This window comes from Salvelinus sp. IW2-2015, linkage group LG4p (assembly GCF_002910315.2).
Source record: "Salvelinus sp. IW2-2015 linkage group LG4p, ASM291031v2, whole genome shotgun sequence".
NCBI lineage: Eukaryota > Metazoa > Chordata > Actinopteri > Salmoniformes > Salmonidae > Salvelinus > Salvelinus sp. IW2-2015.
In genome coordinates, this window is record NC_036841.1 from 24,518,797 (window position 1) to 24,531,959 (window position 13,163).

At 46.0% G+C, this 13,163-nt stretch overlaps 1 protein-coding gene across 1 annotated transcript in view; it reads right to left on the minus strand.

Annotated features, from left to right (window-relative positions):
• LOC111957972 (endothelin-converting enzyme-like 1) overlaps positions 1 to 12,015 on the minus strand; it is a 60,412-nt gene extending 48,397 nt beyond the window's left edge. The window contains exons 1-5 of the mRNA XM_023979108.2: positions 11,755 to 12,015; positions 4,269 to 5,460; positions 4,057 to 4,125; positions 3,703 to 3,831; positions 1,205 to 1,284 (exon numbers count right to left, since the gene is read on the minus strand). Of these exons, the coding sequence (XP_023834876.1) occupies positions 1,205 to 1,284; positions 3,703 to 3,831; positions 4,057 to 4,125; positions 4,269 to 5,129 (1,139 nt within the window). The 5' untranslated portion in view covers positions 5,130 to 5,460; positions 11,755 to 12,015. The remainder of the gene's footprint in view (positions 1 to 1,204; positions 1,285 to 3,702; positions 3,832 to 4,056; positions 4,126 to 4,268; positions 5,461 to 11,754) is intronic.
• Positions 12,016 to 13,163: the final 1,148 nt, after the last annotated feature.

A 13,163-nucleotide genomic window follows, 5' to 3' on the forward strand; every position in this document is an offset into this window, starting at 1 on the left:
GATGATTTACGAATTGGGCGAGAGGAGGGTTAGGGGAGGGAGTGTGAATGCGTCTACTCGACATACGATCATCCTCAAGGTAGCAAGCAACATATGTTATGGCTTGCTGACAAGGGCGGTAAAAGGATTCCCTTTTGTTTTGGCGCTGTGGCACACTAGTTGGTGCTAGTTCAAGCTAGGAGGGTACTAGTCACTACATATTGTAACAAACAATTTGAGACCACGTATAGCTAAGCCACAGAGCTTAAAGCCCAGGTCAGAGGGCAGGGCATCACATGGTGGGTTTCTTCTTTAGACAGTGGAGTTTCAGTCACACAGAGGAAGATGGGGAAAGAGGAAAATAAGTCCAAACATTTTAAAATAGGACTATTTAAACTCTTAAATCTCCTATTAAGTAGTATAGGATTGCTAGGGACTTTAGTAGTATAATTGCTTGGTAGCTGCGGGTGAAGCACGCTGAGACTTTCTTTCTTCAGTTTAGTGGCTGTGGTTTTTTTCTCAGACATGATCTCCAGTGATGTTTTTCCTAGCGCTTCTAGCGTCCACGTCCCAAGTCACTGTTGGCAGTGGTGGGCCTGTTTGAACATTGATAGAGGAGCGCCACTGGGTGCAGCGTACTGAGAGTAAAATTGACCACTGAGAAAGTACTGTGTTGGTGTGTGGTCCCGCATCTCTTAACCTTTTCATAAACGAGACGTTGATCAGCATAACTGTATTCAGAATTCAAATCCAGCTACAAGTCAGGTCTCTTCGCAGACCGTTCATGCACTCATGATGTACTGTTTTAAGAGCTGGTTTCCGCACTTCCCACCATCAACACTCTAACACCATCTTGCCCATACCATATTTCTCATTACAAATATATCGCACTTTTGGCAATGTTCTTAGATCGTCTGTTGTCAGAGGCGCATTACTAACTCAGAATGCTGACGCTACTAACTTCTCTAATGGAAATTCCATGTATTTACCAGTTTGCACAATATATTGGATTTATTCTGCCGGATGTAGGTAACTGTACTTTCGCTTCTTTGCCTCTGCTCTTATTTCACCTTTCCCTCCTCTCCTTCCTCCACCCTAATCCTTCCTCCTCACGCTTCCCTCCTCCCACCCTCCACCTCTTCACTCCTCCTCCTTTCCAGCCCGCCCGCGCGCCCCCCCGCCGCTTCCTCCCCTCTCACCTCCCTCTCCTCTCTCCCCGTCTCACATTTTGGAGGTGGTCTTGATCGATGCTTTGGAGACTTTCTCACCCATGTAGCTCGTGCCAAACACCCCAATCTCTTCATCCTCAGAGAGTTATCATGCGGGGGGAAGATTCTGTTCTCAAAACGTTTCCAGTGGCAGCTGGTACGAGACAGGTGTGAGGAGAGGGAGAGCAGGGAGAAGGAGAGGAGAGGGAGGAGAAGGAGGGAAGGAGAGGAGAGGAGAGGAGAGGAGAGGAAAGAGGAGAGGACGAGGAAGGAGAGGAGAGGAGGGAGGAAGGTGAACGGAGAGGGAGAGCGCAAGGAAGAGGTCAGGAGAGGAGAGAAGAGAGCAGGAAGAGCGAAAAGAAAGAGAGCGCAGGTACGGCAGAAGGAGGACGGAGAGGCAAGAGGGAGGAGAGGAGTGGAGAGGAGGAGGAGAGGAGAGGAAGATGGAGAGGAGGAGAGGAGAGGAGAGGGACGGGAAAACGGTTGAGGTAGAGAGCAGTGGAAGAGGAAAAGGAGAGGAGAGAAGCAGCTAGGCAAGAGGAAGAAGAGACGGAGAGGAGAGGAGAGGAGATGAAGGAGAGGAGGGGAGAGGAGAGGAGAGAAGGTAGAGGAAGAGGAAGTTCGTTGTCTCGTCGTCCCGCTCCGCGTGGCTGGGAGGAGAGGAGGGAGAGAGAGAGAGCAGAGAGCAGAGCAGAGAGCCGGAAGAGGAAAAGAGAGGGAGAGGAGGTTTGAGTTTTAGCAAGATAAGAAAACACGATTGTTAGAAACCCCTGCTCACAGTTTAGGTCATCCACAACACAAAGTTCCTCCTTAACTACTGAGCATACAGCATCCCTGTAATCCCAAATGGTCTCATAATCTCCCACTATTATTAACAGGCAATAGTGGGATAGTAGAAAAGAGTGAGAGAGTGAAAGAGGGAAAGGTGGAGAGGGATAAATCAGTATGAACGTAATTTGACCATGTCTGTCTGTCTGATCGTGGACTGATGTAGGCTATCTTAATTTGAGCCAGTTTGCTTCAGCAGGAAAATAATCCTTCAGCAACAGGAAATGTGAATTATTATGTGGATTATAATGAATGTACATTTTTGTAGCGATTGATACATTTTTTTGTTAGGGCAAATCAAGTTAGAAATTTCAAAGTGGAAATTAGAAACCTTAGAAGTCATTTTAAAATCCAAATACACTACAAATTTGCATTTCGTACTGTGCAATAAAATTCTCAGCAACAAAAGAGTGATCAATTAAGATCCTACATCTGTATATCTAATTGTCCATCTGTCTAACCAACAGTTACAGCTACTGTCTATTACTCCTCCCCTGGGTTTTGCTGTCTGTCTCTACATCCATCTGTCTGTCTCTGTATGTCAATTTCACTCTCCATTTGCATATTTTTAGTAATCTCTTTCACATTTCTTGTATTCTTTCTTACTTTTTTTTCTCTCATGTTTCTTTCTCTCGTTTTATCAGTGATGCTAGTGAAGCTCACATCATCCATCTCTCTCTCCTTTCATGTCCACTCCCCCCTTCGCTCCCCTCCCCACCCTTCTTCTCCAATCAGAAGTGATGGAGCAGCTCTGAATTCTCCATCAGTTTTCTGCTGCTCTCCAACGCACCCTACGGCTCTCCCCTTCTGTCTTCCCCCCTCTCCTCCCTCTTTCTCTACCCGCCCAGTCCCTCTCTCCCCCAGATTCATTCCATATGCTTCCCCATCGGTTCCCCTCTCTCTCCTTTCCCCCCTCCTCCCTCTATTCTCCTTCTGTAGTCCCCCGTCGACCACCATTTATCCCGTCCTCTCCCTTTCTCTACCCTCTCTCTCCCTCCCACCTCCCTCATTCTGTAGCCCCCCGTTGGTCTCCTTCTATCCCTGCAGGGCGGACAGCTTCGCTGAGCCACAGAGGCGTGAGTATGAACGGTTTACAGGGCGTAGAATGGTCCCCCCGCCTCGCACACACACACACACCCCTTCACATGCTCCTGCTGGAGTTTCAGCTTTTAATCCATCATACTTTCTGCCCCATATACACACACACAACACACACACCCACACACACACCAACACACACACACACACAACACACACACACACCACACACACCACACACACACACACCACACACACACAACACACAATTACAGATTATAAAAGATATAAAGAGGTGTGTGTGTGTGTTAACCACACTGAGAAGCGATCGCTGTGTAGTGCTCTCAAGTGTGATGCAGGATTGACATTTAATCGACGTCCCTTTCTGTTCATTCATATACTCAGACACAGTATCTGAAACAATAAGAAATATCTAAAACTGAACACACACACAACACAACACACACACCACACAGCACACACACACACACACACACACACACACACCACACACACACACACAACACAACAACAACACACACACACACCACACAACACACAACCACCACCCACACACACACACACACAACACACACACACACACACCACACACACACACACACCACCACAACACGAGACATAGACTTACGCATGGCCAGCTGTTATCCAGACTGTAGAATCTCTTGGACTTCTGATGCGCCCAGTGGCGCCAATATGTTGAAGCTCCCAGGTCATGGCTGAGCAGACGCTCCATCAGGGCCTTGTAAGCTGCCAGGATCTGTCCATGACATCATCATTAATGGACATTGGACAACAACATGACATCATTATTAATGGTCAATGGACAGCAGTGTGACATGTGGCAGAGCAGACAGGATAACAAAGGGAACAGCGATGACAGGAACAAACAGGTGGATAGATGGAGAAGAAAGGAATGGGTCGATAAGTGAACAGATGGAAAGATGGAATGGTGGATAGAAAGAGGGAGGAGGTAATCCTTTACCTTCACACTGTCCTCATCCTGCCCCAGGTACAGAGTCCTCTCAGGCAGTGTGAGCCCCTCCTGATCAATCTATAAATACACACACAGTCAAGAGAACACATATGAACACGTGTAAACCACACCGACATGTAAGTAAACAGATGATACATCAGTCAGATGACAAACAGTAGGTGTTCACAGACAGACAGACACATACATACACACATTCTTACCCTGATAGCGTTGCGTGAAGAGTTCTTATCGTCTACATTGACAGTGAGAGAGAAGAAGACAGCCGTGCTGTACACCCCCTGGGTCCTATAGAGCAGCTCATCAAAGTCTGGTCTGGCTGGTGCAGTACTGCTCTCCCACCCCGCACCACCAGAGGGCGCTCCAACCAGGTCCCACCCGCCACAGCTGTCAATCACCTCCGTCATGGGCCCAGACCCCAGCTTGTCAATCTCCTGGATGTTCACACAGGAGCGGTAGAACTCTTTCACCTTGCGTTCAGCCGAGTCCACGGTGCGCCGGCGCACGGGCTCCAGCAGGAGGCGTCGTAGCTTCTCCTCGTTGTGCTCTCCAATGGCGGTGATGATGCCGTAGCTCAGCTTGTCCTCTGGGATGCCATGGCGTCGTAGCCAGCCGCCGCAGGCAAAGCTGTAGAAGTCCTGGCAGGGCTGGATGGTGGGGTCGATGTTGGCCTGGACGAAGCGTGCGGCTCGGACTAACGAGCGTTTCTTCTGGCAGTCCTGTCTGCAGTGCGCCTCCTGCTGGAAGTCCAGGGAGATATATTTGAGTGCCAGCATGCTGCCCAGGATGACACACATCCCCGCAGCAAACACCAGAGCAGAGAGCAGGCAGATCTCCCTGCGGCTCCATCGAGGAAGTCCCTGTCCGCTGTTGATGCCACTCAGGTCCCGATTCCGATCACTAGCCCCGCCCCCTTTGCCTCGGCCCCGCCCAACATTACGGTCCAGGCTCCCACCCAAGTGCAGGCTCATGCCGTTGCTAAGGGTGCCGCTGCTATAGCGACCACCATACTTGACCTCCTGGAACTCATCGTAGTGGGCCGTGAGGGAGTATGTCTTCTCCATGGCAACGAGGGTTGATTAGCGTTACGTTGTTGAAAAGAGAGACTGATAGAGGGAGTGGTGGAAGGTGGTAGAGAGAGAGGAGTCTTTCAGATGGTCAATGGCCCTCCAGGCCTGATATGAGAGAGGAGGGCGCCCACTAGAGGGCTAAAGGGGTAACGCAGCCCAAATGCCCTTGGCTCTCCTGAACACACTCACTGCCTCTTGTATGTCTCCTCTGCTACCCTTACCGTTAGAGAGTTAGGGACCACTGAGGCTATCTCTCTTCTTGTCTGTCAGTGTATCTCTTGGGTCTTGGTCTCTTTCCTTTCCCCCCAATGGAGCCTCAGCCTGTCTTTCAATAGAAAAGGAGGAGAGGGAATAATTATTTTTTTAACCTTTATTTAACTAGTCAAGTCAGTTAAGAACAAGTTCTTATTTACAATGATGGTCTACCCCGGCCAAACCCTAACCTGGACGAGCCTGGGCCAATTGTACGCCACCCTATGGGACTCCCAATCACAGCCGGTTGTGATACAGCCTGGAATCAAACCAGAGTCTGTAGGGACGCCTCTTGCAATGAAATGCAGTGCCTTAGACCGCTGCGCCACTCGGGAGGTAAAGGGAGGGAGGGGCGATGAGACAGAAGATGGAATCCATGATTACAACACAGAGATGACGAAGGGTACTGTCTGTTGAGATGCTCTTTTTTTTCTTTCTTTCATTCTGTCATTCTTTCCTAAAGTAATTTTGGATTGATTTCTGACACCCATCAATCAGGGAGATGATGTTGCTCTGTGACTCATGACTTTGGATGGATCGATAGGGAGTAGGGGAGGAGAGGAGAGAGGGAGGGTTAGGAAGATGGAGAGAGAGGATGAGGGGAGGAGAAGAGAGAGGGAAGGAGAGGAGAGAGAGGGAGAGGAGGGGTAGATAGAGATGGAAGGATGGGAATGGTGTTGGTTGGTGAGTTATTTAGACGGTCAGGAATGGACATGTCCTGCAAGAACTGGTTGTGGAGGACACACACACACACGACACACCAACACACCAGTCTACCATCACACACCACAAATCCACATCGCTGTCACTATCACCAGCACTCACACCACCCACCACAGTCATCAGTCACCACACACACACACACACACACACCACACCACACCCACACATCACCCACATCACACACAACACCAGCATCACACAGCACATCATCACACCACAGCATGTCTTTCCAGCCGTCACACACATCACATCACAGCAAACACACAACCTACCAGCCGCGTACACCATGATACAAGTCAGCTACTTCTCAATGTCCATCATGTCTGATGATTGTGAATACTGGCCACTAAGCGAGGCAACAGTGAGCCATGTTTTACCTCAAGGACCGTTTTGGTGTTTTCTAGGTTCTGATTCGTTGGTGGACGAGATGGAACTTACATTCAACCTGCCAAACTCAGTGTTCAGAACTTGTATTTGTTTTTAAGACTATCCGAAACCCTTTACGTTACATTTCTGCACCGTTAATTGCTAAACTGTCTACTTTAAACACTTTTGGCAAATTTTGGAATAACTTTGAAATTTGATCGTTTACAGATTAAACATGATGAATGTCTAATTCTTGACATGAGATGTCGTGGAGCTGGTAAGCAACACTTACACAGCACATTCACTTACACAGTTCTTAACAACCTAGCTTTTATTCATCACATCACACACACACCACTACATCACAGCACACAGTGCAACCACACAGCACACACACACACTAACACACACACATCTCACTACACACCCACACACACACCACAACACACACACACATTCACACACACAACACACACACCACATTCAACATCACATATTTCACATCACGGAGCAGGTGTACTTCACACGCACGTAAAAAAGTAGAAATTAACAGAGATCGCTATCCCAGGTTTCAGAAGTTCGATAAGTCTGAGAATGGCTTTTCCCTATAGTGGAGGGTGACAAACAGCAATACACACCCATCATCATAACACATACACACACAGACACATACACATTTTTTTGCAGAGAGATCAAAGATTTGTGGGCAGACTGCTCCAGATCCTCAATACATCACATGTGTAGTATGCCAGGGTGTGTGTTGAGGCCCAGGGTGTGTGTTGAGGCCTAGGGTGTGTGTTGAGGCCCAGGGTGTGTGTTGAGGCCCAGGATGTGTGTTGAGGCCCAGGATGTGTGTTGAGGCAACAGTGTGTGAGCATCTGGCTCTGTGTTTGTTTGGCTGTTACTAGTCTACCAAATCAAGCCAGTGAGTTGTATTTCCCTTGCATTTAGACTTGGCAGCCATTGTAATTGTGATTATCTTTCTCTACAATTCATTATTGAAGAGTTTAATTCCAAAACGATGTATCCACCAATTTTTAACATTTGTGTTTTTTCATCAGAAATTATTGCTTATGGGTATCTTTGTGTGTGTGTAAAATATTATTGTTCTCAGATTTTGAATTCATAGATTTTAGATGTGTATGAAAATGTATTTTTTTTTTTGCAAAAAGCTATATATCCATTGTTTAGCTGGAATAGAATGTTAGTATCCTGTATATTTGATTGTGATTGTGGTGGTCTCAACTAGCTACAGTATCTTCAGATGACTACATTTACTGTAAGTCACTCTGGATCAGAACATCTTCTAAATGACTAAAATGTAAAATGTAAATGTTTTACATACAGATATCACATTACTTGTTTGAATTATTATTTATAATTATTTTACAAATATTGATGTTACAAATGTATAATTTGTAAATTTCATTATTAAAAGTGTAGTTATTTGCTACATTTAACTGTGTAAAACCTAGCAGTACTACTTATTTCTCTGAGTGATGTGAAGATATAGCTTTTTGCAAAAAAACATTATTATGTGTCTCTCTGAAATGAAACCATCAAGTGATAGATTTTAAACAAATACATGTCTGTCATTGAACAAACCCATGCCATGATTGGATATTGAAAAAAAACACACCAATCTCTTTCATAAGTTCTTTAAACAATATAAGCTAATTTAACAACATTTCAGAAAATGGATATATGGCGTTTTGGAATGATACTTTTCAATATGTACTCTATGATGACCTGACGTCTACTATGGTCCAGTACACCAAATATTGGTTTTGAGTGTAAAAAATCTAGATAAACCCTGTGCACAGCAGTGGTTCTAGGTCCAGTGCTGGTTTTAGCAGGAACAATTAGTATTCATAAACAAGAGTATAAACCGCACACTGAAAAAATAATAAATATAAGTACACACCAAAGTCATTGTTTTTGAGTGTGAGAAAGAACGACACACAAACAGTCTGCATTATATCAGCGTATGTGTGTCCGGAATCTGAATTTGAGCATGTCTGTGTATAACTAGATCTAACTATAATGTGGTTTGCATAATATGTAACAGGATAGGAGGGGAGGAAGAGAGGAGGGGAGGAAGAGAGGAGGGGAGGAAGATGGTGTTTGTGCGGAGGGAGAGACATTGGGGACAGAGACACAATCACATCAATGACCTGCCTCTCACTGATGAGATACCAGACTGCAAATCAACATTGCTATTCACACCTGCTCAACTTTAGCCAGTACAGGAACTATAGAGAGGAGGAGAGGAGAGGGGGAGAAAGAGTGGTAGAGGCAGAGTTGTTTCTCTGTGTGTGAGGAGAGAACACACTGGGCACAGATGTCAATTCAATGTCTAGTTTTGATTTAAATTTGACTGAGTTGTCAACTATTGTAATTTCATTGTGAAATCAACAAAAAATCTCACCATGTCATTGGATTTAGGTTAAAAGTTGCGTGAAAAAATACAAAATGCCCTTACGTTGAATACTTTTAGCAAATTCCATAACATAGATTTTTGGAGTTGAAATGACGTGGAAACAACGTTGATTCAACCAGTTTTTGCCCAGTGGGAATGGGGGAATGGGGGAATGGGGGAAGAGAGAAAGTGCAATCAAGGGAGAGATGGAGTGAGGTAGAAAATATTTGTTGCTCTCTTTGTGGAAGGGGAAAAAAGGGTGATAGAAAAAGGGTTGACTGTGAATAGAGCCCCACAGTGGAGGTGTCATAATACCCATAAACCCTAGCGGTCAAACAGGGAAATGGTTCCAATTGTTTATCCACTATTAATTTTTCCCGTAGGGGATTTTTATAAACACTTAAAATAAGGGCTGTGTTTCATGTAGGCTTACCCTGGCGTGATATTTTGATAACCATGTAAATCTCTCTTGGACAAGGTGACTTTTATTAATATATTCGGCTCTATTTACTCTCTGATTCAAAAATGCTAATTAGCATCAAAGTAGACATCATGCAAAACTACAAGTCCCTGCAAGCTCCTGCATGGTATCTCTAGCGGACACCTTTGCTAACAAGTGGTGGGGGGGAGAGAAGGAGGGGGTACTGCGGTGAAAATGAAGGGGGAGGAAAAGGGGGAATGGTGTTTCTTCACAAGATGTCATTATCTATCCTCTCCATCATCCATCACGAGTCACAACTCTACCCCTCTTTCACACACACACATTACAAACATACTTACCCACACTCCCCAGACACCCACCTTACGCTGTATCTCTTATCAACATACACACATAGACACAAATTGGTAGGATAGCCTCGAGCATGGAGAAGGACACACGCTTACATCCAATCTGTCCTAAAAACAATTACAGAATCATAATACACACACACACACACACACACTAACTGAGTCCTCTTGCAGTGGGCAGACATAAACTTGTGTTGCCCACACTGCGTGGCTAATGGATTGGATATGAGTGGCATCACTATGAGAGGAGAGGCTGATGAATGGCTCTGTACCCGACATGATAGGTCTAATGTCTGAGAGTGATATTAATGCTGCTCTGTCCTGCACAGTCCATACACACACATTCTTATACGCGGATTCACACAGATTCTCTCTCTCTCTCTCTCTCTCTCTCTCTCTCTCTCTCTCTCTCTCTCTCTCGTCCGCCCTTTCTCCTCCTCCTCCTCTCTCTCCTCTTCCTCTCTCTCCTCTCTCTCTCCCCTCTCCTCTCTCTCTCTCTCTCTCTCCTCTCCTCTCTCCTCTCCTCTCTCTTCCTCTCTCTCTCTTCTCTCTCTCTCTCTTCTCTCTCTCTTCCTCTCTCTCCTTGCTCTCTCTCTCTCCTCTCTCTCTCTCCTCTCTCTCTCTCTCTTCTCTCTCTCTCTCCTCCTCTCGTCACTCTGCTCTCTCTCTCTCACACACACACATAGTCTAAATGCATCATACATACACTCAGGATGATGCATAGTACCCAACCAGTTGTCAAGTTCATCTAATATATAACCTATCAGGAGGAGCACATAGATAGCAGTAGGCCAAAGTCCAGTTCAAACAACTCTAGGCACATACACACACACAAATAAAACATTATTACACATAAACATTGCACACAAGAAAACCTATGTTATGCACAAAAGCCCACCACACCCATCTTGGCCAGAGTATGGCCTAGGTCCCTAACCACCCTCCATAAATCCTAGATACGATCAATGGACCGAAGGGCACGACGCCCGAGGGATCAGGTTCAGATCAATGCTATTATTATCCAATTCATTTCAGCGCACAATAGGTTATCGTATAGAATGGGAGCCGGGGAGGGCGCACGCGTCTCTGGCTTTCCTGCCGCCTGCCCTGCACGCGCAACCACTCGGGCTGGGCTTGGAGACCCGGGTCAGCGCCATACTGTAAAAAGGTTTATTTTCTTCTAATCAAAGTGGCCATGGACCCTGACGGATCACATTCAGCGGTACTGGAGTTTCTGAGCAGGCCGGTTCTAACTCTTATCGCCGCCTGCCAGAGTCTGCGCACACAACAGAGTGCCGTAGTGATGGTGTAGGGGCTACATACAGCTATAGTGTGACATCGTTTTCGAGAACACTGTTGCATAAGGACCAAAGGGAACCTGAAACATAACTACTTCTCACAAGAATTTACACTTTCCGTGTCTCTCTTACACACAGTCACTGGTACTCATGTGTGACATAACCACACACACGCACGCACACGCGTTCCCGGGGATCGTTTAACCACTAGCTGGACCGCTATTGCACAAATAATTGTGCGTCCCAGACCCATAGACCTATCAGGGCATCCCGGGTCCCTTCCTTTTTCCCTGTCACGCAGCCACCAGGCGCGGGCAGCTAACTCAATTAACCCGGCTAGGGTGACCACATCGAGCCCCTACACACACAGTCAATACGCTCGCTACCGCCACTCGATATTATTGGAGTCACTGAAATGGATACGAGGATAAGCGGCGGAGCTGTTTTAAGTTGTCAAAGTCAATAATGTCCATCTTTATAACTTTTATATTAAACGTTCTCACCATCACTCATATGGGATGTGGTGGTTGCATTGGTCCCACTGGAGAAACCAGAGCACTGCTCCCCGTTTAGCATACATGGGCTTAAGAACACATTCATCAAACAGAGGATCGTGAAATAACACATTAACATTCTACTGTCTGTCAGTGGCTATGAATGTGATAGAAAACAGTATGAACTTGACGTCAGTGCTGTTACAAACAGATTTAACTGCTGGGAATTAGACAGACATGCCACGATAGAAATTTAGAATGGGTACACACACACTTACCGGCACAAATTCAGTGTTCAGAGTCTTTCCATGCGCTTTTGATGCAAGTGTGGTCTGCGATAGTGGTTCAGATCGTGTCCTGTCCATGCATGTACATACAGAAGCTGGTCAGAGGGCTAGACGCTGTGAAACATGCCACTCACTGCAAATCCAAAGACCCGAATAAGAGCAGCGCTCATTTGCTCAACAGGACTGTGTGTGAGAGAGAGAGAGTGCGAGAGAGCGTGTGTGACAGACAGGGAGATAGAGGAGTTGGGAAGGGGAGAGAGAGAGAGACTAAGATGGACGATGTAGTCTACCACCACCACGGTAGCGAATAAGTGAGTAGCCTGTCGTTCAATGTTACTACTATAATAAGTGAGTAGACTCTCGTTCAATGATGCCAGTTGAATCATCTCATCAAATATGAATAACACAAGCACTAGGCTATAGCCTAAACATAACGAAATAGTCCAAATTATTATCAAAAGTCAGTTGTACAGGTTATTAAACTGCTGAGAAATCTCATCCAAGCCCAGAGAGCCACACAGAATGCAAACATGCAATCTATAGTTACTATGCAAATCAGTTCAATAACTGCCCATTTCATTAAACCTTAGCCTATCTCATAGTGCATTTGCCAGAATAAGAGGTGGCGGGAAACCATGCTGTTGCGCGCGATCTTGACGTTCAGGACTGATGATCAAGTTGTAAAGATGTCAACAGATGGGCAAAATAAATCAAACACAGTTCTGTTGCTTTCCATGCCTCCCCGGTGCCTGGATATACTAACCATTTGCTGACCCTCAGCCCTCACCCACCCAAAGAAAACGAAAACATTTTGGAAGAGGTGACGTATGTGTAAAATTACTTCGAGTACATAATGTCTATAGCCATGTATCGACAGTTTTCACTTTAAACCCGGTCAGTGTGTAGAACTCATTAGTGTCGTGTATTACCAAGCTACTGTCTAGCCTAGCCTAGCTCTGATGGAAACTGAAAGGTAAACATCGGTGATAAACAGTATACACTGAGCCGGTCCACAGTAGACCTGTCTAATCTGCTCGTTCTGGTGTAACGTCCACAGGACCGAGCACTCGGCGAAATTACACTGCGAGTGAGACACCTAGCCTACAGTCATATAATTCTAACCAGCCCCTGTACGGTAGGGAGGGACGGGGTATCGGTTAGGACACCGACTGTGAACAGATGAGCCACGATCGATGAGGGTTTTGATGAGGGGCTTTCAGGTGAGTGTCGCGCGCGGATACCATGGGACTTTTATTTATTCGAGTTTAATGAAGGTGATATTTACGCACCTGCCGCCAGTGACACGAAGGAGGAAACCCACACCATGTTAACCTCACCCATACAACCACTTCAGGACAAATATCGAAGAGTTTATAAGCCATAACTCTTTAGTCTATTTT